General features: G+C 30.8%; 4 protein-coding genes across 14 annotated transcripts in view; 3 read left to right on the top strand and 1 right to left on the bottom strand.

Annotated features, from left to right (window-relative positions):
- The first annotated feature begins 23 nt into the window (after positions 1 to 23).
- Positions 24 to 3,448, top strand: Maf1 (repressor of RNA polymerase III transcription Maf1). Of its 3 annotated transcripts, none has more exons than XM_033342172.2 (5): positions 24 to 1,028; positions 1,109 to 1,249; positions 1,440 to 1,721; positions 1,791 to 1,910; positions 1,986 to 3,448. In XM_033342172.2, the coding sequence occupies exons 1-5, from the start codon at positions 946 to 948 to the stop codon at positions 2,053 to 2,055; spliced, it is 696 nt and encodes a 231-aa protein (XP_033198063.1). In that variant the 5' UTR covers positions 24 to 945; the 3' UTR covers positions 2,056 to 3,448. The 3 variants fall into 3 exon arrangements, with proteins under 3 accessions (XP_033198063.1, XP_076474436.1, XP_033198062.1); XM_076618321.1 differs by having other exon boundaries at positions 26 to 1,024; positions 1,109 to 1,258; XM_033342171.2 differs by having other exon boundaries at positions 31 to 1,028; positions 1,109 to 1,258.
- Positions 2,070 to 7,452, bottom strand: CYLD (ubiquitin carboxyl-terminal hydrolase CYLD). The gene is made up of 11 exons (XM_033342168.2): positions 6,686 to 7,452; positions 6,449 to 6,590; positions 6,154 to 6,375; positions 5,420 to 5,595; positions 5,224 to 5,340; positions 4,940 to 5,163; positions 4,697 to 4,869; positions 4,344 to 4,640; positions 4,159 to 4,274; positions 3,876 to 4,092; positions 2,070 to 3,799 (listed from the first exon to the last, which is right to left on the bottom strand). The coding sequence occupies exons 1-11, from the start codon at positions 7,163 to 7,165 to the stop codon at positions 3,609 to 3,611; spliced, it is 2,355 nt and encodes a 784-aa protein (XP_033198059.1). The 5' UTR covers positions 7,166 to 7,452; the 3' UTR covers positions 2,070 to 3,608.
- A 1,515-nt stretch (positions 7,453 to 8,967) lies between these two features.
- On the top strand, positions 8,968 to 19,370 carry Sara (Smad anchor for receptor activation). 5 transcript variants are annotated; one of them, XM_033342034.2, is made up of 15 exons: positions 8,968 to 9,088; positions 9,189 to 9,348; positions 9,534 to 9,653; positions 9,931 to 12,954; positions 13,039 to 13,118; positions 14,634 to 14,811; positions 15,250 to 15,468; positions 15,547 to 15,669; positions 15,739 to 15,903; positions 15,964 to 16,123; positions 16,196 to 16,611; positions 16,683 to 16,926; positions 16,989 to 17,109; positions 17,194 to 17,355; positions 17,484 to 19,370. In XM_033342034.2, the coding sequence occupies exons 3-15, from the start codon at positions 9,596 to 9,598 to the stop codon at positions 17,637 to 17,639; spliced, it is 5,106 nt and encodes a 1,701-aa protein (XP_033197925.2). In that variant the 5' UTR covers positions 8,968 to 9,088; positions 9,189 to 9,348; positions 9,534 to 9,595; the 3' UTR covers positions 17,640 to 19,370. The 5 variants fall into 5 exon arrangements, with proteins under 5 accessions (XP_033197925.2, XP_033197928.2, XP_033197927.2 ...); XM_033342037.2 differs by having other exon boundaries at positions 9,455 to 9,653; positions 14,697 to 14,811; positions 15,277 to 15,468; XM_033342036.2 differs by having other exon boundaries at positions 9,455 to 9,653; positions 14,697 to 14,811.
- A 2,202-nt stretch (positions 19,371 to 21,572) lies between these two features.
- The window catches only part of LOC117160939 (Chondrocyte-derived ezrin-like domain containing protein), a 28,832-nt gene continuing 25,254 nt past the window's right edge, over positions 21,573 to 25,150 (top strand). The window contains exons 1-9 of one of the 5 annotated variants that reach the window (XM_033342057.2): positions 21,573 to 21,774; positions 22,694 to 22,970; positions 23,687 to 23,791; positions 23,870 to 24,092; positions 24,178 to 24,301; positions 24,373 to 24,460; positions 24,534 to 24,689; positions 24,780 to 24,940; positions 25,044 to 25,122. In XM_033342057.2, the coding sequence (XP_033197948.1) occupies positions 22,785 to 22,970; positions 23,687 to 23,791; positions 23,870 to 24,092; positions 24,178 to 24,301; positions 24,373 to 24,460; positions 24,534 to 24,689; positions 24,780 to 24,940; positions 25,044 to 25,122 (1,122 nt within the window). In that variant the 5' untranslated portion in view covers positions 21,573 to 21,774; positions 22,694 to 22,784. Of the gene's footprint in view, positions 21,775 to 22,165; positions 22,288 to 22,693; positions 22,971 to 23,686; positions 23,792 to 23,869; positions 24,093 to 24,177; positions 24,302 to 24,372; positions 24,461 to 24,533; positions 24,690 to 24,779; positions 24,941 to 25,043; positions 25,123 to 25,150 lie in introns of those variants that run through there. The other 4 variants (XM_076617926.1, XM_076617927.1, XM_076617928.1 and 1 more) reach the window with 4 other exon arrangements.

The raw sequence follows: 25,150 nt of genomic DNA, 5'->3' as shown, positions 1-25,150 counted from the left end.
GCTTCGCTGTGCTATTTCTGTCACGTAGAACGCATATATTCGTTGCATATAGGTGTACTAATATCGGGACGCAAATAATTGATAAACGGTGCGAAACAGGAACAAAAAAGAGTAGAAGTTTGACGATCCTTGATTATTGCATCGGAATTATATCAAATCTACGGTGGTTTTGTTTGACAGTGGCCGTGATAATTCAAGTGATAGTGACAACAATGTCCGTAATTATGGATTGTTTTCGTCAGTAGCGGATGTGTAAAAGTTTTCTTAGTCACTTTGTTTAGCTGACTTCTAATAAACGAGCCTGATTCCTTGTTTTCTCACAACTCTTGTGGCACATTCGCCAGCGACTTTCAGTTTAGCGCGAGTTTTCGACCCTAAAAAAAAAGAAAAAAAAGAAGAACGGCGTCTTTTGTTTCTCAAGGGTAGTCTCGCCGTCTTGTCTGTTCTATACGCCGTTTTCCCTCTCTTTAGCTTGCACGTCACTCGCACCAGCGACAAGAAAGCAACGCTGGTCATAGCTGAAGTTTAATCTGAGAACCGATTGCTGAAATCGGACTGCGTACAGACGGTAAATTCGTCTCGATATCTTTAATTAGAGATCTGTGATGTACAAGCTCGGCGTCGCGGGAAAAATCATTACGTCCACGATTAATTTCGTACACTCGAAGAGGAAAGGAATTTTCATATATATAAGAAAGATGTACAAAGACTCAATAAGTCTTCGATGTCCGAGAAGTTTTCTAAATTTTCGATTATATTGAACACCTTGACCGTCCGACTGAGAAACGAGGTCAAGTTTAGTCGAAAAACACATTAAAGGTCATCAGCTCCTATGTAATGGAGCATTAATGACAGAAGTGTTACACTAAGAGATGCACAAAGGATATTCAGTACAGAGAGGCTGTTCTTACACAACGTAAAAGGAAACTGCTGCTTGTCGACAAGATGAAATTGCTGGAAAGTACACGTTTCGAAGCTATAAACAGTGCCTTGTCCATCAAGACTGGAGACAGCAAAATAATAGGCAGGTAAGACAATTGGAAAGATATTTAGTGGAAATATACTATTCTTTAAAATAATATTAAACATTATCTCTCTTGTTCCACAGAATAGAGAGTTACTCTTGCAAAATGGCTGGAAATGATAAACAGTTGTATAAACGTTTCAATGCAGAGCAAGGTTTTACTCCACATGATCTTCAAGCTTTATCACCACCACAAACATCTTTAGGAACATCACCTGCTCAAGGGTACTTTAGGTATTAAAAATTGTAGATGAGAGATGTAATGAAATAATAAATTTAGAAATCTGAACATTATCCTTTTAAATAATAAAAATCATAAAAATCTACAATACCTTATAAAAGAATATCTGTTTATTTTTTGACAGCATCTGTTACCTGTAGAGTGATTTAACGCTTCTCCATATTTTTGCTCCAGCCGCAGTGTTTCTGGTGATGAAGATGGTCCACTATGTGATACAATCAGTAGAAAAACATTATTCTATTTGATTGCCACCTTGAATTCAGCTTTCCATCCAGATTATGATTTTTCTGATGCTAAGAGTCATGAATTCAGTAAAGAACCAAGCTTGCAATGGGTCATGAATGCTGTAGATAGTAATTTGAGTGCAACCGCGGTTGATCATTATCGTACTCTTCGAACGGCACTTTGGGCTGCCATTGATCATGAAATATCTTTAAATGAATGTGATATTTATAGGTAAATATCTAGAATTTCATGAAAAAAAGGTGTATACTAAATAAGGTTAAGAATACGATAATATTTTAGTTACAATCCAGATTTTGCATCTGATCCATTTGGAGAAGATGGCTGCTTGTGGTCTTTTAATTATTTCTTCTATAATAAGAAATTAAAACGCATTGTGTTTTTCCCATGCAGAGCAATAAAGTGAGTATAATCATTTTTCAGTTCAACTATTGTTTACTTATATTCTCTATCATTTTTTTAAATGTGTATTTACAGTCCTCTCTACGTGTTAGATTCTGGTGTTGGCAGTGATTTTGCCATGGATGAAGATGAAGACAGATACTAAATTCATAATACATGTTTACAAACTTCATCACTATCTTTATTTGTTCTGCCATACAGAGGCATGAATGAACATTAAATTTCACCTATTATAGTAGTGTTACGTTTAACTAACCGCTACTATCCCCACCAGTTCTTAGAACTAGTTCCCCGAAACTTCTGACGTTACGCAATTAAAATAAATAAACGTGTCAGACATCTCTCTTGCATTCAACGGAGTACTTAGAATTTTCTAGAATTATACTTCTCTTGAAAACCGATTAGATATGATCCCGAGCCGCGGTTAATTAACGCGGCACTACTGTACGTAACTTATTATGTACAATGATACATTTCAAGTGTTACAATTATTTCGTTTATTTTCACTTACAGTGATGTTTATTTTTAACAGAAAATTTAATTAATTTACTTTTCCGTTTCTTTTTTGTGTACGATATTAAAGCGTAATTGTAGTCAACAAAGAATCAAACAGAAGAACAATACTGTACGATCATGAAATTATGTTGTTTTCCTTATAAATTTATAACTTTCATATATACGTTTACTATCCAAGATATTTTAAACATATAAATCTGCTATATAGTAATCGAATCTTGATAAATCTAAGAATTAGATTTTATTTTTATGTGAAATGTTCAAAATATCAAAATAGATCTTTATTATCAACAATTATTAAAAAAGAAATCTATATAACAAAGCAACAAACTTAGTGGATTCTAAATTATTGTTGTGCTATGTTGCTCTATTAGAGCCCCTTAGAATTATTATGATAGTAACAATAGGAAAATTAAAACAAATCTAATTTGATATTATAAAACGCGAGTATAAAATTATGAGAGCAACAATAGATTTAAAAGTGCAACGTTAACTTTTGAATCCTAGTCATTATATTTTTAAGTTACGAAATATTTGTTAGCTGTTTGTGCTCTTTGCTATGAAAATCAGTCATCTAATGCTTCTTAATGTCTTTGATAAGCTTTTCATATAAAATTGTTTATGTTTCGTATATTACTTTTGATAAATATACACGATTCTAATGTATGTATTGATATATAAATACTCAGTTTTGTGCACTATAAAGATTTCAATTCAATATTTTGAATTCATTCTAAATAAACTGATTAGATCGTGCAATATGTATAAACTTTACAATACTTAGTAGATTTTACTGTAACTTTTGTGTAGAGTGGAAAATTTAATTTTATGTCATTCAAATATATATATATGTATACATATATCTCGAGAATTTAAAAAATAACATTATACTGGAGTTACTAGTTTTTGATTCAAAACAGTGATTATCTGGTAATTTGTATAATGTATGTGTATAACCTTAGTTCCCTTAAGACTACATGTTTGTCTGTCAACATTTGAATAAACTTTATGAGCTGACACAATTCAGCCATGCATTGATATTTTCTTTACCTCTTGTGTTTAGTAGTATAAAGTCTTTATCACATACATGAAATAAATAAAGCAACAAGCACAAACATTATGCCTATTTTCATTGAGTAGTAACTGTAAACCTAACTTACCTAAATTATCAGGCAATTTAACTTATTTGTACATCATAACATCAGGAGATTGATACATGCACATATATGCATCGCATAACAGTCGTTTTGCATGTTCCGGTAGATGACGATCGTCTGTCAATTCAGTTAGGTAATTTCCACCTTCTTCGCTTAACCAATATGGAAAATCTGGACATGGAACCATTTCCGGTATATTGTAACCGTTTTGTTCCCCTAAAGAAATAAGAGAAAATTTATCAGTCAGCAATAAAGATACAGTATATGAGCTTATAAAACATAATTGAAATACCTTTCCTATCAGCCATAGAATCAAAAAAGCACCAAGGTGCTTCTGAACCAGAACCACATTTTACAAAACACACATAGTGGGAGGTTTCAATGCAAACTACAGCCGATAATTCTAAATATAATCGTGGGATCAGACAATGTTCTTGTAAAATAGCGAACTCCATTGGTACTATAAGCTTCTTTGGTTCATGATTTGTCCTTCGTTCATGTCGATGCACCTAAACAAATTTTTTAAAACTTCTGTATTAGAAGTTCAGTTTTTTCTACCTGCTTATTCATTTTACCTTTTCTAAACATTGCAAACAGAAAGCAATGCTTTCAAGTCCAACGCCGCATTGTCCATAGCACTCTTTACATTCGTATTCCGCTAGCTTTCCACAAACGGTACATTGCCTTGGAGCTACAAGTAAAAAATTGGACATGATTGACAAACAATATTTTCATGTTACAACATAATAATAATGCTTACAATCCTCGATTATATCCGTTACATCAAGTAATAATGTAGGTTGAATTTTCTGGTACATCTTGAATGACTTTCCAAACCGTGGCATTTGTATAATAAGACACGAAGGAACTTCTTTTAATCTTATATTACTCGTAAGAAAACTCTGTTCTAATAGTTGCTGAACAGTTGGAAGATTTAAGTGATCATCTTTTTCGACAAAAAGTTGGTAATGATACGCATCTTGACCAGAGCTTAATTTAAGAAACGGTTCAGCATTCAGAATTTGAGCAACCAGGGATGTTAAAAATTCCTCAGGATCTGAAAAATTTAAACAATTTTATTTATTAAAATATTATTCATCTATGATCAAATACCTTTTTCTTCACTAGTGAGCCCGGACACAGACGATAATTTTTCAAGTAAAGTCCGGAGCTTCATCACTCGATCTGCCCTTACAAACATATTTTTCCTAAGTGGATTTACAATTTCTTCGCGTAGTACCCTTTGTACTTCTTCGTACTGTGGACAATCTTTTTCATTTGGTGGTCTAAAAAGCAATATATTATGTATGACATCATTTTAATTTGAAAAAATGAAAATGGAATCAGATTCGATACCTAAATAAAAGATTATCAAAAACGCTAGTAAATGTGAACATGCTGAAAAGAGTAGCATCCAAGTAGCACGAATTGTGATGACCTTGAATTCCTCGATATTTTCCACAAATACTTTCCAAATTTCCTTTTACGGAAATAGGTCGTACCATACCAACAATAACAGAGCTTTCCATATTTCCGAAATTATCCGTACTTATCGATGTTGTTGGATCATCAATTTTTGCCTATATAAATATATTTCGTTACACGACTGCAAAAAGAATATACAAAGTGGTAATACTTACTATGGTATCATATCGTGAACATTGGTCAAGATCCGTGAAAACAGCTCTGTGTGGTCGACAATGGAAATATCTTACATCTTTATATGTTCCGTCAGTACCAGATGGATGATTATCATCCTAAAAATAAAACAATTATATTTTCTTTTTAATTTTTTTGAAAGTTCCTTTTTATTGTTAGTTTTTATGTTATATGTACCAATTCTACAGCTGCCATCAATTTACCAGGAGTAATACCAGGGGGAGTTCCGATCCAACGAATAATTCCATAGTGTACATCAGAATCCAACAGTACTTTCACATTTGAACCCACAATTAAATCTAAATTTTCTGTTCGTCCACATTTTTTATTTTCATTCTTTTCAGGTGTATTACCTGTTATAATAGTAAAAATATATACTCATGTATTGAAATCAAAATAAAAACATTAGCATTAATAGCATTTCATAGAAAAGCTCAATTGTACTGAAATTGTGTATTGAAATTAAGGAAAAAAAGAGATGGAATGTAATTTAACATGCTAAATAAATATGAAATATGGAACGCTAGTGAAGTGAAGAATGTCTACTATTCCTTACTACAACCCAATGAACTTGAACGTCCAAGTGTCCCTTCAATATCACTATACACATTTGATTCAATATCACTACTCCACTTATGTTCTAATACAAAGAGGGGGATATTTTGCAAAGCAGCAGCCATTTTATAATAAAATTATGAGAAGTTTACAACACTAAAAAGCTTGCCGATAGTACAGAGTGAGACTAAGATTCTGGTTATTTTTAACCATCTGAGTTATTTTTAACTCCCTCTACTACATGTGGTAGGTAAAGGCAAGTATACTATGCAGAATTTTTAGAAAAGTTAGCAAACTATTCTACTAAGCAATAAACTGAGAAAACTTAAAATTTATTTTTATATTTTTGTAATTACCATGGGTGGTGGTGTTCTTAGTTACACTGCTGTCATTTTCATGTGTTGTTGATTTTATTGATTGATGATACTCTTTTGACAGAGATCTTTGGTTTCTATTATTATTTTTATTATCATCATATAGAGTGAATCTTTCTAATAAGACAGGTGGTATTGTATCCAATACAGATTTTTTCTTATCATTTGTATAATTATTGCCTGTTTCAATCTTTATACAAGAATCTGAAATAAAATATTCAATTAATGAATTAAAATTCTACAAAAATTGAAAGATATAGAATATTTATCTTTGTACTTTTATCTGGTTTTGCAAGACCTGTAGGACCTCCAGGTTTTATTGGGAAAATATTACTTAGTGTAGCAAATCTTCCTTCAGAGTGAGTAGAAACAAAATATTCGTTGCTTACTAAAGCAGTTTTAGATAGTTGGTCGCCATCCTACAAATATATTGTCATATAGGTATATTCATATTCATTTAGTAAAAAATATTAAGGGTATAAACGACAATACACAAAATATTTCATGGAATTACCAACAAATCAAGGCCAAAATAATATCCTTGCCCAAGCTGTGGCACAGGTCCAATATACTTAATAATAGCCAAAAATTTGGTACATCCCGAGGGATCAGCACAATACCAAACAGTGTCATTTATTTCTAGGTTCATAAGTTCTTCACATAAGTGTTTGTAATTTGCCAAGCGAACCCTCTCTTGAGGGACTGACACAGCAGGTAGAAATTTCCATACTTCTGGTGTAACAGAAATCAGATCAAATTTGTGGCATCGCCATTCAGTGCCACGCCAAATTTCGGATCCTGTCGTATCAATCACGCGTACTTTGAGTGCGCTATCTCCTAAATCTTCGACAGCTTCGACCAGCATGCCGAGACGTAATGTATTGACATTTTTGTCACATTCACTGGACATACGCATGAGAATGGTATTTTGCTTGGCGACAAAATACTGTGAGATCTGTCGGTCTTCTTTATTACTGGAATTCCGCTTTTCCATGATTAATCGTAGACGATCATCATAATAAAATAATTTATTAACCACATGTGCGGAACACGCGGATAAAGAGAAACGTTTATCTCTGTCACTGTACAGTTTTTGTTTTATATCAAATTAGACAAATATAGAAGGAAATGTAGAGAAATAGAAACTCTACATCCATGTTACTTAGTGTATTATTAAGATTTGAGAGTATCCAGTAAAATTATTTAAAGAAATATTGTTTAGAGTATGAACGAATACCTACGAATGACAATCAAATTCAAGCAGAAGAATGCACTTTGACTGTCAATCTATGTAGGGTATTTAATAGTGAGAAGATGGGTTGCATTGTTGGTAATCACTAGTCGGAAATTTTAAGCTGTGTTCTCATTCATCACATTGGATTGAGCTTTATTTTAGAGGTCCAAAAATTATAGACTCTTTTTTATTTACGATCTTATAGTTTTCAACATGTAAAATCTGAAAACACAAATTTTAAATTGCAGAGTCTACTGGTTGAAATGTAATGATTATATAAAACTAAGCATTTTTAGGGTATTTTACACTTTGGCGCCATATTGGCTTCTACCCATTCTTCCTCCAATGAATGGACTATACAGATGACATCTGATTGGTCGTACAGATAAAGTTATATGCTCTTGACTTCCGCTTACCTTATTAAAAAATGTAATGTCTTCGAATCGCTCCCATCAACAATCCTATCAAATTAATGTTGTTATAATCATAATCAAATAAATAGATAATAAAAACATCCGCATTCTTGTGAGACGGACAGGAATGAGTAGAGCATCCCTGTTTCTGTCAGAGACATTCATAGCATCACAAGAAACATCTTGCCTTCCATGTTCATTTTTCAGAACTAGTCACGACTAAATTTTCGGACGGTTTCCCTTAGGTTTCAGTATATGTCTGTCGAGACTTATTTATATGATCGTGGTTATGACGGAAAAAATACTATTGGTTATGACAGAAATATTACAGGTTATGACACCACAAAAGGTTGCACAGGCGATCGGCAAATTCATCATCATAGATGTGACCTCTATCCTCATCTAATCTTTAGTTGGTAGCTAATTCGATTTTATTTTTTACATATGCGTACTATTTGTAGCTGTAGTTGAATTCCCAAAAAGTTAATTTGAATTAACGTAATCGGTCGCCTCACGACAGTTTAGAGTTTAGTGAGTCAAACATATTAGATTAACCCGCCAAAATGGCCGTCATCTCGTGCAGTCAGTGACTCTACGGACTTCACTCATTAGACAAAGCATGGAAATAAGTCAATATGGTGTCAAAGTAACATGTAAAATGTCCCCAAAATGACTAGTTTTACATAGTTTAACTTTCGAACCGCGATTAAAAATTTTCATTTTTAGATTTTACATATCAAAAACTATAAGATTTCGACAAATAAAAAAGTTTATAATATTTGGATCCCTAAAGTAAAGTTCAGCCTACGAATAAGTCGATCGTGTATCATCCTATATGTTTTCTGTATACTTGTTTGTACATAAATTTTTTATGATATCTAAAAATAATAAGACATTTAACTAATCATGGTTAAAATCATTTTATATGCAAAGCACGTGAATCTTCATTATAAAAGATATCATTTTTTGATATTGTTACATTACAGAGATAAATTTTGTAGTGTATGAATCTTATCATAGTAAATTTTCATCGTAATAAATTACATTATTTTAAAGTTTTGTAATCTAAATTATTATATCTTTTTCTATAATATCGAGATCAAAATCAAAATTATAAATTACTAAAACTAGCTAAAACTTATAAAATTCATATTCTTTCGAACATAATCGATTAATCGAGAATAAGAGAATAAATTTTTCGATTTATCGATAGGATACGTTTGCCTCTGCTGAGTTTGCATAGAATGACAGTTCTACAGGCAAGTAGTGTGTAAGTATGTACAAGTGCTTATTCCACTGTCAATTAATCCACGTGATGATCAAAAATTTATAATTATTTTTTTTTTATTTTTTACGTTTCGTTTTCTCAGGCGCAACTCAGGCCATTCTGATTATCCACTTTTTTTACTGATGTCGCCGACTGCGTATTATGGATAATAAAGGAAAACCGATTTGCCAAGATATATGTACTGATTGAAGACACCTAATGCAAAGTGATTCTTTCTTCACGCGGAATGACAGTGATTTACTGTAAGAAATTTTTTTGAAAGATTAAGAATATCGTGCATGTAAATTATCATCGATCATTCTTTTTCATATTTCATATTTCAATATTTCAATATTTTCGATGAATTAGCTACAATAAAATTCTAAAATTACGTCGTACATTTCGTTCGAACGGATACCATTAATGGAATCGTATTTACCATTATCAGAAGTTGGATAGGAATGTTCATTCAATGACTTCAGAATTGGCGTAGCTAACATTAACGACGCAATGGAAAAATTTGCTATTGATTTGGACAAGGTTTTGGATGATTTCGAATTTAACGAAGGTAAAATTTATTTAGTTTGTTTTTATCTCTGTTTTAAATATACTCGAGTTTCTATAAAGTTCCTAATCCTGGTTTTCTTGATAACTTTTTCCAAGTAGAATAATTTTTCTATTAAAACAATTTCAATTGTATAATTTCTTTTTTTTATAAAAATTGATTTATAAATAACTTCGCTTTTTTTTTAAAATAATTTCATGTTTGATAGAGATATTTTTATTTTTTGATATTATTAATGTTACATATTTGTTAATATTAATATAATGAATACATATTTCAGACTGTGCAGAGCAAATAGCATCTGATAATCTTTCAACAAACAATGCGTCATCTTCTTCAGTTAAATGTAATCTAGAACCTTCAGCTTTAAAAGGTTATAATTATCTTCTAATAGAGCCTAAGAAAGAAAATAAAGAGTTTGATATTATATTACCTGTAGAAAGGCATAAAGACTTGCAACAAATAAATACAAAAAACAAATGTATTAATGAAAATGATATAGTATCTGAAAATCTTAATTATAGTACAGAACAGACAACAATAGAAAATACAGATGTAAATCAGTTTTATATACAAGAATGCACAAACGAGAATAAGTCAATACAAAAACAATCTGTTTCATCTTATGATTCTGAACAGGTTTCTTTAGCAATATATAATGATATATCACAAAAGGTATTACAAAAACAACAAAATAGTAACAACAGCCCAAAGATTGACAATAGGTATGATAAGAAATTGAACCAATCGAATCTGAAACCTAGTGTTAGCAACGTTTTCAGCAGTTTGAATGAGTACATTAATGCTCCACCTGGAAGTTCAGATTGCATTCATTCCATATTAAGTGATTCAGAAATACAATCTGATTTTGAGACTAAGGTACCTCAGATAATCCAGAGCAGTGCTAAAGATAGTGATGAAAGTATACCACATAAACAGACAGCTGATATACCTGATCCAGCTAGAGAAATTCCTGTTTTAAGCTATCAGGATGCCACGATACCCATAACGGTAGAATTACCAATTACATATGAAACTAATATTAAAGAGAATGTAAAAAATGTTCATGTAACAAATTTCAAACCATTGGAAAGCAAAACAGACCTTCCTGAAAAAGTTGCTCTAAATGAAGCTTGTATTGAATTAAGTAATAAAGCAGAAATTAAAAATGACAAAACACATAACTATAATTCTGATAGGATAGATCAAGAAAAAGATTCTATTCCTAAGTGTACTTGTATACAAGGTGGTTATTATGAAAATGAGTTTACAACACCCATAACGGTAGAATTACCAATTACATATGAAACTAATATTAAAGAGGATGTAAAAAATGTTCATGTAACAAATTTCGAACCATTGGAAAGCAAAACAGACCTTCCTGAAAAAGTTGCTCTAAATGAAGCTTGTATTGAATTAAGTAATAAAGCAGAAATTAAAAATGACAAAACACATAACTATAATTCTGATAGGATAGATCAGGAAAAAGATTCTATGCCTAAGTGTACTTGTATACAAGGTGGTTATTATGAAAATGAGTTTACAACACCCATAACGGTAGAATTACCAATTACATATGAAACTAATATTAAAGAGGATGTAAAAAATGTTCATGTAACAAATTTCAAACCATTGGAAAGCAAAACAGACCTTCCTGAAAAAGTTGAACTAAATGAAGCTTGTATTGAATTAAGTAATAAAGCAGAAATTAAAAATGACAAAACACATAACTATAATTCTGATAGGATAGATCAAGAAAAAGATTCTATGCCTAAGTGTACTTGTATACAAGGTGGTTATTATGAAAATGAGTCTACAACACCCATAACGGTAGAATTACCAATTACATATGAAACTAATATTAAAGAGGATGTAAAAAATGTTCGTGTAACAAATTTCGAACCATTGGAAAGCAAAACAGACCTTCTTGAAAAAGTTGCTCTAAATGAAGCTTGTATTGAATTAAGTAATAAAGCAGAAATTAAAAATGACAAAACACATAACTATAATTCTGATAGGATAGATCAGGAAAAATATTCTATGCCTAAGTGTACTTGTATACAAGGTGGTTATTATGAAAATGAGTCTACAACACAATTGCAAGATAATGAAAGTAAATTAAGCGTGGAAAATATTGGTACAAGTGAGAAACATAGGAGCAGCTTAAATTCAGTATGTAAGCCAATTGGATTTAGTAACATTGATAATTTATCAGAAGATGAATTGACCAAATATTTAGCTGAATTAGAAGAAGAGGAGAAATTAAGGGAAAGCTGCAATAAAAAAGATGAAAATAAACAAAATGTCCAAGTTTTCCCAGATACTTCTGTAGAATCTCGAAAAATGATAGAATCAGAATTAAATGAAAGGATAGAAAACATTTCAATAACTGACTGTCAGAAAAAGGAAATGGATAAAGAATTATTAAATAATGCATTAATGAAACAAAATGTACAACAATCTGATGATCGATTAAATGAAGACAGATTAAATAAACACAAAGATATTTTAAATAATCCAAGTGGTAAAGAATTAAAATTGTTGCATAGAGATAATGTAGCTAAAGATGATAAAATGAAATTAGAAAATGAATGCGTGCCTGATACAAAAGATATTGAAGACAGCCAAGAACGTCCTACGTATAGTTTAAATATTAATCAAGGATCACTAAATGATGGCAGAACTGAGATACAATTAAAAGAGCAGAAAGGAAATTCTACGCAATATAATCAAGCTTGTGAATTAAAAATGCCAAGCGATATTGATAATATTTCGGAAGAAAGAATTTCAACGACATCTGAGCTAAATACATTAATTGATATGACAAAACATAATGATGATGCAATATCTACGTCTGTAGATGTTTACACAAGACCAAATGTAAGTGATACTAGCAATGATTCAGAGAAGCCAGTACGTCCCCAAACATTGGATATTGTTTTGTCAAACAATAGCACAGAACACCAAGTACTTGGTTCTACAAGTGATACACCATCTTATCAAGTTCAATCAGATACTGATGGTATAAAAGAGGAGCAAGGATCTTCCCCGGATATTTTAGACAATTCTTTACCGGAATCTGGCTCAGTTCTGGGAAAACAACCACCATTCTGGGTTCCCGATAGCGATGCTCCTAGTTGCATGCTCTGTGATGTTAAGTTTACCGTTATCAAAAGACGACATCATTGTCGGGCATGTGGAAAAGTGTTATGTAATAAATGTTGTAATATGAAATATAAATTAGAATATCAAGGAAACATTGATTCACGCGTTTGTGTTTCTTGTTATCAGCTTCTTACTAAAGGTAACTTTTCTTCAATTTAATATTATTTGAATTATTTTAACATTTTTCTTTATAATATTCGGAAATAAAATGTTATCCTTTTAGCTGAAACAGAGCAGGGTATGGGAGAATGGTCTTCTGGTTATTCCACATGTATGAATAATAATGATATCAATTCGCCCCAGGTATGTTAGATATAAATTATTTTATATGTATAGTGTTATGAATCTTTTTTTATGTGTAAATATATAAATTTTACTATTCTCAAAGAAATTGAGAAGAGTTCTTTAAGTATTACTCTTGTTTTATAACGGACTATTAACGATTTGTAGAACTGGTCAAAAAATATATGTATATTTATTTGATTAAATGTTTTTATCTTCGAATTGTTCTCTCACATTATTTTATATATTTTCGGTTTGTTTGTGTTCTAGATTTTGCATATTTGCATGTTTGGTTTGTTTATTTATGTTTTCGATTTATTTGTTTATATCGTCGTATTGACGAATTCTACAAAATGGGATTATGACATATTAATAATTGATGGTAACACTTCTGGAGCTCTCTTCACTGACACAAAGTATATACTGAGTAGCTTATCATATTTTTCATTTTAGTATAGCGTTCAATAATTACTTTCAATTGTTTTTAATCTTTTGTTTCATTAATTTGATTCAGTTGTTTACAAAAATAGCAATATGAGATATTATACTACTAAATCTTTGATTGTGATTTCTACTACATTCTTATGAATGTTAATATTCAATAAAAATTTTTGTTTATTAATTTCCTAATTTCTATTGAAAACAACTTGCAATGGAATCTTGTAAGACTCATTAATCTCCTACATTTCTTCAATTTTTATTACGTTATTTTTCCTTTTTTAATTTGTAAATATTTTGTTGGATTTATTAATTCAGAATAAATGTACAAATTAAATTTAGAAGAAGCTTTTCACTTTGTGAATTAATTTAAATTAATTGTGAATTAGTATGAGTTTTGTGACCACCTATAACAACTTGTTGAATACTTCTTTCTTGTTAGAATAAATTTATATGAGAAGATACTAATTTGATACAAAAGCTTGATATTTTTTAACTAAAACTAAATGTTCACTGTTTAAAATTTTTTCTTAAATCATTTAGGTAATAAATTCATAGTAATGTATTTTACCTGTTTGTATTATGTTCTTTGTACATTATGAATGTTTCTTATTTCTTTTGCCATGCATTGCAAATATAAGGCATGTGTTCGAACTGTAGTATTTTTGTGAAAAGTGACTTGTTTGCTTCTTACTTTAATAGTAATTAATATCCAGTAAATATGAAAGATTTCTCATAGTTTGCATTAATTCAGTTGTACAGATTTATTAACAAATAGTTGCTTGAAATATTACATTAAAATTTTGTTAAACGTATATTATATCCTTTGTCATTTTATTTATCTTACTGCTAATAGTGCTTGTTTGTCTTATTTAAGCTTTTTGTGAATTTTTCAAAGCAAACAAATTCTTTTTTAACATTAATATTTCTAAGACAAGATAAGATTTTTAAGATATTTAGTGAAACATAATTTCATTATATTGAAACATAATTAAAATACAATTAACAGAAAAGTACTGATATTTTATGTGCATGGCTTGTGTTTGCTGGATAAAGAAATAAATGTGAATGTTAGGAGTATTCGACAAATGGTTATAGGGGAGACAGCCTAATCCAAATAATCCCATGGAGTACTGTTCAACTATACCACCCTTGCAACAGTTAGCTGGCGGCTTGCCTCCACCTCCTACGGTTATGGTACCCGTTGGAGTCCTTAAAAGGGAAGATGGTACAAAGAGTCGGCCTGAAATTTCAAAATCTGTTATGTTCAGTGATGGTGAGTGAAGGTTATAAATATTATGTTATTTAGATTTATTTAAATCAAAAGAAATGCATTGCTAATGAATTTGTCTTTTTTGAAAGTTAATATTTCAGTTTTTATATGCGTTACAAATATGTGATTTGGTTTATCACAAAATTTATTTTTGTTGATATATTAGAACTATGCTTATGGCTGCAGATAGCTGTATAATATTTAACACTTAATGCTTAATATATATTATTCAAATCTACAACAATTTTATGTAATAACTCTTTACACTTTACTCTTAACATACCTTATTATAATATTTTTAGTTCTTTGAGTTAAAGTTACACTCCTCTGCCCAAGTTATTATTATATTTTACTTTTCATCTCCTTCAAATATTTTACCCTTACACTGGACCTGTTCCTTCCTGTTTGTTTTGGTTTTATGCACCTCTAACTAAAACACAGGAATAAGGCCTGGCTGTGACCTGACAGAACTAGACATGTCGTGGGATTTGAAACCACCATACCGGAAATCTGGTAGTAAGAGAATACCAACACCTGGCTCATCTGTACCAAGTACGTCTGTCAAGAAACAGAACCTACCACGTTTTGACCCAAATACAGAAAGTTATGTGCCACAAGACCCTAATGCGCTTCCACCAACAGTAACGATACATAAAGGACGTGAGTAATAATCTTATTTACAGTAGTAGTTCTATGTTAATGTTGTATTACATAAATATGTTCAAATATGTAAATCAGAGGTATCATATCATGCTGTAACGGACGAGAATCTTCTATACAAAACGCTGAAAAATGAATGTGAACCACCTGTTATGTTTGCGATTAATCGAAATCTCTATGCATATGTCAAAATGGTAACTTGTAAGTATAAATTAAAGGTGTATATAATTTCAGATATTATACAATTACTAATAAATTCATTATTTGTAGTAAATTGTTGTGTTAATAAAACATGTTGGAATGTAACTTCGAAAGGATTGGATTGTGTTGGACAAGATGAAATTATATTATTAATCGAGGTACTACCTGATGAAATCCGGGTTCCTAAAGATCTGCTCCTTTTTATTAACCAATTACGTCTTGAAGCTATGAAAGGTATTATTTATATTCTATATTAATTAATTTACAATGCTACGTTACTTTGATTTCATGCAGGAAACATTGTGTCCGAATTGGGATTTTTAATATACCAGGGAGGAAATTTCTTGGATTCTCGGGAACACGCAGGGTTCTTGTTTATTCGACAAACATCGCAATGCTTGCAAAAAATTATATTACCTCCTGGCCCGTACCTATTTGGCCTCCTAGTTCACAGGTTTGTTTTTTTTAATAATGCAAATTTAATGGCTATTGAAAATGGATCAATTTGCTATCTTGATATCTATAGGTGGGAAACACCATGGGCGAAAGTATTTCCGTTACGCCTTGTCTTACGACTGGGCGCAGAATATCGTTACTATCCGTGCCCGTTGTTCTCGGTTCGGTTTCGGGATGCATTATACTTTGAAATAGGACATACTGTTATGAAGGTTTTAGCGGATTTCAGAAATTTTGCGTACACGTTACCAAGTGTAAGGGGACTAACAATTCACTTAAGAAACAGAATGACAGATGTAATGTTTCCGAGAAATCGATACGATCAAGTGATCAAAGGTTTAAATAATTCGAATGATCACGTATTAGCATACGCTTCAAATTTTAGTATTGCTGCTGACTCACATTTAGTCTGTATACAAACTAACACCGGTGATGAAAGCACTTATCAAACGCAAGCGATAAGTATCAATAATAATCCAAGAACAAGTACGTATTCGATTTTTACTTATTTATGTATTTATTTGAATATTTTGAAAGTAATTGTTCAATCGATACAGTAACAGGTACTAGTTTTATCGTGATTAACGGAGCATTGAAATCATCGATGGGTTTGTCAGCGAAATCTAGCATAGTTGAGGATGGATTAATGGTAGAAATAATGCCAGAGAAAATGGAAGCCTTGAAAGCAGCTCTAAAAAATATGCAAGACTTTTCAATCGGATGCGGTCGACAAGGAGCACCCGAGCCGGATGAAACAGTGAACATAAAGTGGGTCGATAATGATGTGCAATTCAATGTAGGGTAAGTATTACTATAATAATTATTTATAATCATCTATTTAAGTCTATGTTGCGTGTTTTCAGGGTAAAAAGTCCTATTGATAGACGACCTATGGATGGTATTCCTTCAATCCGAATACACAATGGTATTGATTATAAAGGAACGAGTAGATTTATACGATGGACAGAAGTATTTATCATTAATGTACGTTTAGAAAAAAATATGATATAAATTCTGAATTGTTTATTATATTTATAATATATAACATAGAATATTATCTTTTTAAAGTCCGATGATCATCCAAATGGTGTTCATGATCCTGTGGATATAAATAAATTATCAGGAAATATAGCGAAAGCAACATGTACAGCCTTAGTGAAGTTATTGGACTTATTAGCCAATGCTGGTTTAACAAAGCTTGGTGTAAGAACAACTATTCATCCTGACAATGTAAGTTTAGTGTGACAATTTATAAGCTTCTTTTATAAAGTGTGAAAAAATAATCAGATTTTAGTCATTTAACATAATTTCTTTGAAAAGAGAAATATAATAAAATTATAATCATAATAATATACTAGGTTGGTTATGAAGCCGGTAGCGAAGGTATGAAATTGCCTCCAATCTACATGAAGAGTTTAGACAACGAATTAATTCAAGTTCTGCATAAAGCAGCGCAAAGTAGTCAAGATACGCATATTGTGCTTGAATTAATTTTTTACATACTCGATGATTGAAACCTTGCTCCGTTCGCTCCTGTTTTGTTAACGATTTTATTAATATAACATAGTAGAAATATAAAGCTCGTGATGTTCGTACACGACTGAAATGTATAATTAAAAAACTCGTGGAACCACTAAAAAATAGATCTTTTGAGCGGAAAATATTTTCTATCTGAATACTATCTATCTATAATGATACACAAAAACAGCGCTTATATTATAAAAATATATCGAATCATATTTGAGTATAATTATAACAGAGAGAAATTATGAAATTTAAAATTAAATGGATAATGAAATTTATTTTAAATTGTATTAGCTTTAATCTTTTGCAACTCAAATTTGTTTGCTTTTTATGAGGAAAGAACATTGATATCACAATTTTTGTATATCACATATATATATATATATACATATAAATTTTATAAAAAAGAAATATCGATGGAAAATTTTTTGCGACTAAAATCAAAATGAAGTACCATTATTTGTTATTGTGTAAATATATCTGTTTTGTTGTTATTCGTGTAATATGTGTATAATGATAGTTAATAGTACTTTTCTGTCAAAAGAGTATTAAACATATTAATGTAATAAACTGAAAGATTCTTATTTATCTTTTCATAATTTAATAAGAACAAAATTTTAAATTGTAAGGATTTTTTGACAAAATAGTTTTTAACATTTCAAATTAATTTTCCTTTATATATGTATGTTAAATTTTATTAAATATTGATAGAAATGATACAAATAATGATACGATGGTAAGATACAAATTGTTGTATTTTGAATAATTAATCAAGGACTTAAGGTTTAAAACTAAATATTGTGACTATGATAAAAGAAATTGCGTAATTTGGTTCAATATAATTGATACATTGCAGATAAGAAATTGATTTAGGAAATTTCCTGATATTTGTTTAATTTTCAATAATGTTCAAATTTTATCAAATTTTGTAACTTTTACGTTAGGTGAAATTTTTGTACTTTGATGTTGACCTTAGCAGGAAAATAAACTCTATGATATTTCAATAGAAAGAATTTAAATATGGGAATACTTATGACACGAATATTGATAATAGTAACTACTAATAATAATTTGTAAATATGTATGTATGATAGCTGAAATATGTAAGTTTGTTTTATTGTCATAGCATACATTTTGTATTTGAAAATAGTTAACAATAATCAGTAGACAAAACATTCTTCTGACTTATGATATAGTATTTTTGTGATTTAGTCTGTAAATTTTCTTTCTTTGGTCTATCTTGTAATGTTTTAGAAGTTAGATTGAATCTTTATAATTTGATGTTTCGGTATCGTACAGTATCGAAACATATTGAAATACCAGAAATTTATAATAACCTTTAGTTTTAATTAGCAAGATGGTGAATAACACATACTTCTATATTGTTGTAAGCAATGTGATTATCGACATATATAAATGTTTATATTTGTTATTAAAAATTTGGGAAAAGAAAATCCACATATTTTAAGAGTGCAGAATTTTATTTTTTATTGCTTGTATTGTAAGATTGTCTAAAAAGCTGTTTAACATGATAAAAATTAAATATACAAATTAAGAGTATAATTGCAACAAATTTACTTGACTGCAAGGAATTGTATAAAGTAGACTTAAAACATGTAATTTGTTAATGTAGCATGCAGATCAAGTTGACAAAAAAGCTAAAATTTGTAATTCGCAATAGAAAGTGATGTAAATAAATAAAGAAAATATTGTGTGGGTAACGTTTTTGTGTTCATATTTTTATCACGTTTAAAAGAGAATGAACGTTAGCATATATAAGAACCTATCAAAGCAGGGATCTACCCTGTTCGGTTGCTATTTAACGTATATAAGAACCTATGTATTTAAGCTTAAAGTTATAGATCTGCTCTGTTTGTTTGCACACTAGTATAGACAAAAACCTATTGAGTTCCATTCTACAAGAATCTATTTAATTGTACGGTCGTACGGAAAAGATTATATTTACTTTCCTATCCAAAGTAGACAAGTATGAGAATGGCAAAATCGCGCAATAATGAAACTAATTGTGAGTTACCTAAGAAAGAGAAATTAATTGTTTACTACATTTTTTTTAGAGAAGAAAAGAGAACATTCCTTTTCAAACGATAATGGATCAGTGGAATGATGCAACAATCTTAATATATTTTTTATACGCGATAATATTTTAGATTTAACATTAATTCTTGGCACTTGGCATGTTAATTGTACTGGCATGAATATTTTTTCATCGTCGGCATATAACCACGTATTCTTTTTTCTTAGTACGTACTAATTCTGATTCCTACTGATCGCGGAAACTCTCATATTTGTAAGGTAAGGCAAAACGATCACTATGAAGTCAGCCCAGAGAACAGTCGTTTCTGAAGAATCAATTCGTACAATGATTCTAGGAGCATTCGAAGGAAAGCTTTCCGTTGAGGCTGAGGAAGAAGACATCAAGAAAGAAGGGCGAAAGTCTCAGGAATCAAAAGGAAAAACGAAGAGCAGTTAGAATTTTTTCGAAGGCAGAAATTTACATTCGAATAATACAAGTGTCTGACTCAAACGTTTTGGATGGTTTTCCTTTATAGGATGGTTTATTGGTATAGAGATACACATACATATTAAGTATATCTAATATTTGTAAATGTATTGTTTATTTTCTTTGTTCTCTGTTAATAAATTATTATATTCTGACATTTTGCACTATTTCTAACCCTAGTTTATATGTACCATAAAAAATTCAGATATGTTAAATTTTCGTAAAAATTTTCGATTTTCTTCCGAAATGAAATTTTCGCAACCAATATTGACATAATTTACTATAATTTTAAAAATAATTTTTTTGGTAGGGAGTTCTGATTGGCTATTTTTTAAATTTTCGTTGAAAAATTTCGTATTTTCGTTTCATCTTTCACAATCTTCCTCCTATCTTTTCGTCATTCTTTCACTGGATACCAAATGAGAAGTATCATTTCTTTTCAATATAATGTGAAATGTTCATTTTAATATAATTCTTTGAATTTTAAAAAATCAAAATTCATAGAATTAATAATTTTGAGTCAATAATGAATGAAAGGTGGATAAAAAGCGTGGTTAATTTCGTGGTTACATATATATGTCGTTACGTCTTCATGTCCTTATATCTCGCTTATAGTCAATTGGCTTTTTTTATTTTTATCGTTTTTGTAACTCATTTGAATCATGATTTTACTTAAGTTACTCCGTTCAGACATCAGCGTCGTTCAACTGACAGTTGGCCTGTATCACCGCGCGTTGCCGTATATCGGGAGTTTTATTATTTTTGTTAACTTCTAAAGTAAATGACTTCCGAATAGTTCTTAGAGTTTATTTAACATGGTATTTTTTAAAACGATCCATACATAATGCTACATCGCATACGTCGCATTTAAAAACTGTTTCTTTCCGAACTAACATAGATAAGCATATAATGCATCGTTTTGATGTTTTCCTTCGCCCTTTTAGTGTTGGAGGTAACCGTATAGGAAAATGCCGGCCAGTATATCGCGTTAATGTATCATTGATAGATGATGCCTCTCTTACTCTTACGTTTGCTAAGTATTTTTCAATAATTTCTTCGGCTAATCTTTGCTTGTAGACAGGGAAAGCTCGACCTTTTTTATTGTTTTTGAAAATTATATAACTCTTTAGTAACATCATGTTTATAAAGTAAAAAAATATTTTTTTATAGCCTTTTTTAAGCAGATACAAACTTTTCCGTAGAACCGTACAATTAAATAGGTTATTGTAGCACGAAACTCAATAGGTTTTTGTCTATGCTAGTGTGCAACCAAATAGGGCAGATCCCTAACTTTAAGCTTAAATATATAGGTTCTTATATATGCTAAAATGCAACCAAACAGGGTAGATCCCTACTTTTATAGGTTCTTGTATATGTTAACTTTCGTTTCCTTCAGCACTTGGTCGCGTGGTGCAGCACTAGTCCGGGAACAACCAGCAGCATAAGCGTGAGCACTCTCATTTCCTCTCTGTTAATATTAGGAGTATCGCGAAGACGATTCTACATACAACGGGAGTGCCGGTGCATGAGTGTTTAGTGATCAATGAACTCAGCGTTGCTGTATATTGGGGCGTGCTGCCACGGGTCTTATTAAGCCGGCAGACGTATGTATGAGAGAATCCAACATTTTCTGTTGCTTCATAATGTAGTTTGATTGATTCTTTCCCTTTAAAGATCCTAGGCCCCGCCTTTTCTCTTCGTATCACTTCTCGTATATTTAAGATGCATCACTATGGATCTTTTATTTCTCATTTCTTAAGACAATTTAAATTGATTTATCTATTTATTTCAATTGGAAATTCATGTCTCATAGAAGAAATTTAATAGCGGAGTACGGTCGACAAAACTATAGTTCAGAATATCGGTATCTATTTGAATGTTAAGATCATTAATTGATCGACAAATCAACACTTTCAACCCTTTTAACTACAGCCAATCTCTTAACGTATTCCATTAGCACTGTTCGATTAGTAGTATAATCGGTATAATCATAGTCTTGACGTAACATCGTAACATCGTAACTTCTCGGTGAGATACTTCTAGAGTGGATTGTTGAATAATAAGTCAATAACACTTACATTTAGCACACATCATCTTTGTAAGTTATGTAAACAAACGTTAGTAATTTTTTTGAAATTATACAGCATAAGTAGGATCGACCGATCGCTTTTTGTATAAATCATAATATTTGACTTTTGATATTTGTGGGTACACTTTTCTCGTTTTCATATCGTTACATCTTTCGCACTTTCTCAAAAATTTTAGACGATCCGATGTAATCTGTATAAGATTTCACGATACTGCGTAGATACAGGATTACTTTGAGATCGAGAGGATAGAGAAAAACTTCGTGTATCTTTTTCGTGGAAATGTTTCTTGCTTAATCATCTGTACTGCATGTTGTCAATGTTAATGTAATATTTACTCGAAAGATATATTATATTTAACTCAATCTGTTTTTTGCTAGAAACAGTAAGTAAATATACTTCTGTTTAAGTAAATATATTTAATGTCTTGTTACAGATGACAATGTAATAGTGAATTATAAATCAAATTTTCCATAAGGAAATAAATTATAGATGGTCATTCTACAGTTTACAGTAGATGACTGAAAATGAATGATATAGAAAGCATAAGCATGAAAGGCAGTGGAGGATCTAAGATGCCTCATAGTCATTCGACTCCAGCAGGTGTGGATGGAGGTAGTAGAACCCCTCCTACAACACCTAGAAAAGCTGGTAAAATGCTTGCTGTTCGTGTGCAGATGTTGGATGATACGATTACAATGTTTCAAGTTCAGGTAATTTTTATAATAGTTTCATGAAATGGTTCTGTTCATTGGCGAGGTAGTTACAAATGTAAGACACAAAATATTAAAAGTGACATGCTTTCATTTCAAGTTTACACTGAGCCAAATATATCATAACTGCTTCTATAATTGATGCAAAATATCTTTAAATATTAACGTATATGAAATAAATATTAAAAATTATATTAGATTGATTTTATAATGAGAAGTAAGTCAATTATATATCTTTAGTCACATGTTCAACTAATCAGTATTTTAATGTAATTACTAAACTAATTTAATATAAAATCACTGTATGAGATATATGCCATAATGTCTAAGAATAGAAAGGAGTTCTTTTTTAGTTTGATGTATTTTTTATTTATAGAACTATAACAATGTTTTCTATTTTTAAATATTTTTATAAATTATTGTTTGTCATTGTATTTATTTGATAACAAAAAATCATTTATTTTATGCTATCTACGCATGTAATACTTCTAAATGAATAATTGGAGCAGATAATTGGTGATACTATATTGCATGGAGTAAATGTATTGATGTATTGATTATTCATAAAATATATATGGTGCATCTAAAGCATATTTTCAGTTGTCTTGGAGGGTAATTTAAAGTGTGATAACTTTATTTTGAAATATCTGACATTGGAAATTTTTTACGATCAAAGTAATTAGGCTTGTACTATTTTAAGTTTATTTAAATTTTAGGCAAAAGCTTTAGGCAGAGTGTTATTTGATCAAGTTTGCAAACAGCTACATCTTTTGGAAGCTGATTATTTTGGTTTGGAGTACCAGGAACCTAATGGAACGAAAGTAAGAAGCTAATAAATATGTGTTGTTGAATAATTTGTATATACAATTTTGATATTTACCAACAGTATTTATTTGCAGTATTGGTTAGATTTAGAGAAGCCGGTTTGTAGACAAGTTGGACTATCACTAATAGATCCCATATTAAGATTTTGCGTTAAATTTTATACACCTGATCCAGCACAATTAGAAGAAGAGTTTACAAGATATCTATTTTGTCTTCAAATTAAACGGGATTTAGCCCAAGGTCTATTACAATGCAATGATAATACGGCAGCTTTGATGGCGAGTTATATTGTGCAGGGTAATAATAATTCATTTTAAAATTATATAAATGAAAACGAATTAAAAAGTAGAATAGTTTTACGACAAATGATTAATTATTTTAGCCGAGTGTGGAGATTATGTGATAGAGGATTATCCAGATCATACGTATTTGTCAACTTATAAATTTGTGCCTCATCAAGATCAAGAACTAGAGCGTCGCATTATGGAAAATCATAAAAAACACGCGTAAGATAATTAACTTTGTTCAAATATGTATAAAGTTTCAATGTTCTGAAAATGTTACGTTTTGTAAACAGAGGCCAATCACCGGCAGAAGCAGATCTCAATCTGCTGGAAACAGCGCGCCGCTGTGAATTGTATGGGATGAAAATGCATCCAGCTAAAGTAAGTATCGCAAGATATGACTTATGCTATGCTTGAGTATATAATCGTTGTTGCATTTCATTTGTTATCGAAGGATCACGAGGGTGTACCGTTGAATCTGGCTGTGGCACATATGGGGATAGTAGTCTTTCAAAATTTCACCAAAATAAATACATTCAGTTGGGCTAAAATCAGGAAAATCAGCTTTAAAAGGAAACGATTTTTAATTAAACTTCATCCAGAGGGTTACGTAAGTGTATTATGTTCCGTTCAAATAATGTCGAAACGAATCCTTGAAGAACTGGGTTTGAAAATTAACTATTTCGCGCAACGTTTGTAGGGTTATTACAAAGATACTGTGGAATTCTTTTTCGAAGGACGCAACGAATGTAAAAATTTTTGGAAAAAATGCGTAGAGAATCATGGATTTTTCCGTTGTTCGGTGGTCAAACGAGTAGTACGACAAAAAACACGAGTTCTCAGTCGTGGCTCGTCATTTAGGTATGCGCGTTTGCGCTAAAAACATTCCATATTATGTTATGCGTATAAAACGTATAAGGTATGTAAGCCGATTTAATGAAATTTCTTGATATTGCGTTATTAGGTACAGCGGGAAAACTCAGAAGCAAATCGTGGAATTTGTTCGGGACAATTACGTGAAGAGGCAAACGTTTCAAAGGTAAGTTGGATTAGCACCGCGAAATGTCGTTC

Source organism: Bombus vancouverensis, chromosome 4 (assembly GCF_051014615.1).
Source record: "Bombus vancouverensis nearcticus chromosome 4, iyBomVanc1_principal, whole genome shotgun sequence".
NCBI lineage: Eukaryota > Metazoa > Arthropoda > Insecta > Hymenoptera > Apidae > Bombus > Bombus vancouverensis.
This window is presented reverse-complemented; position numbering and strand designations above follow the sequence as displayed.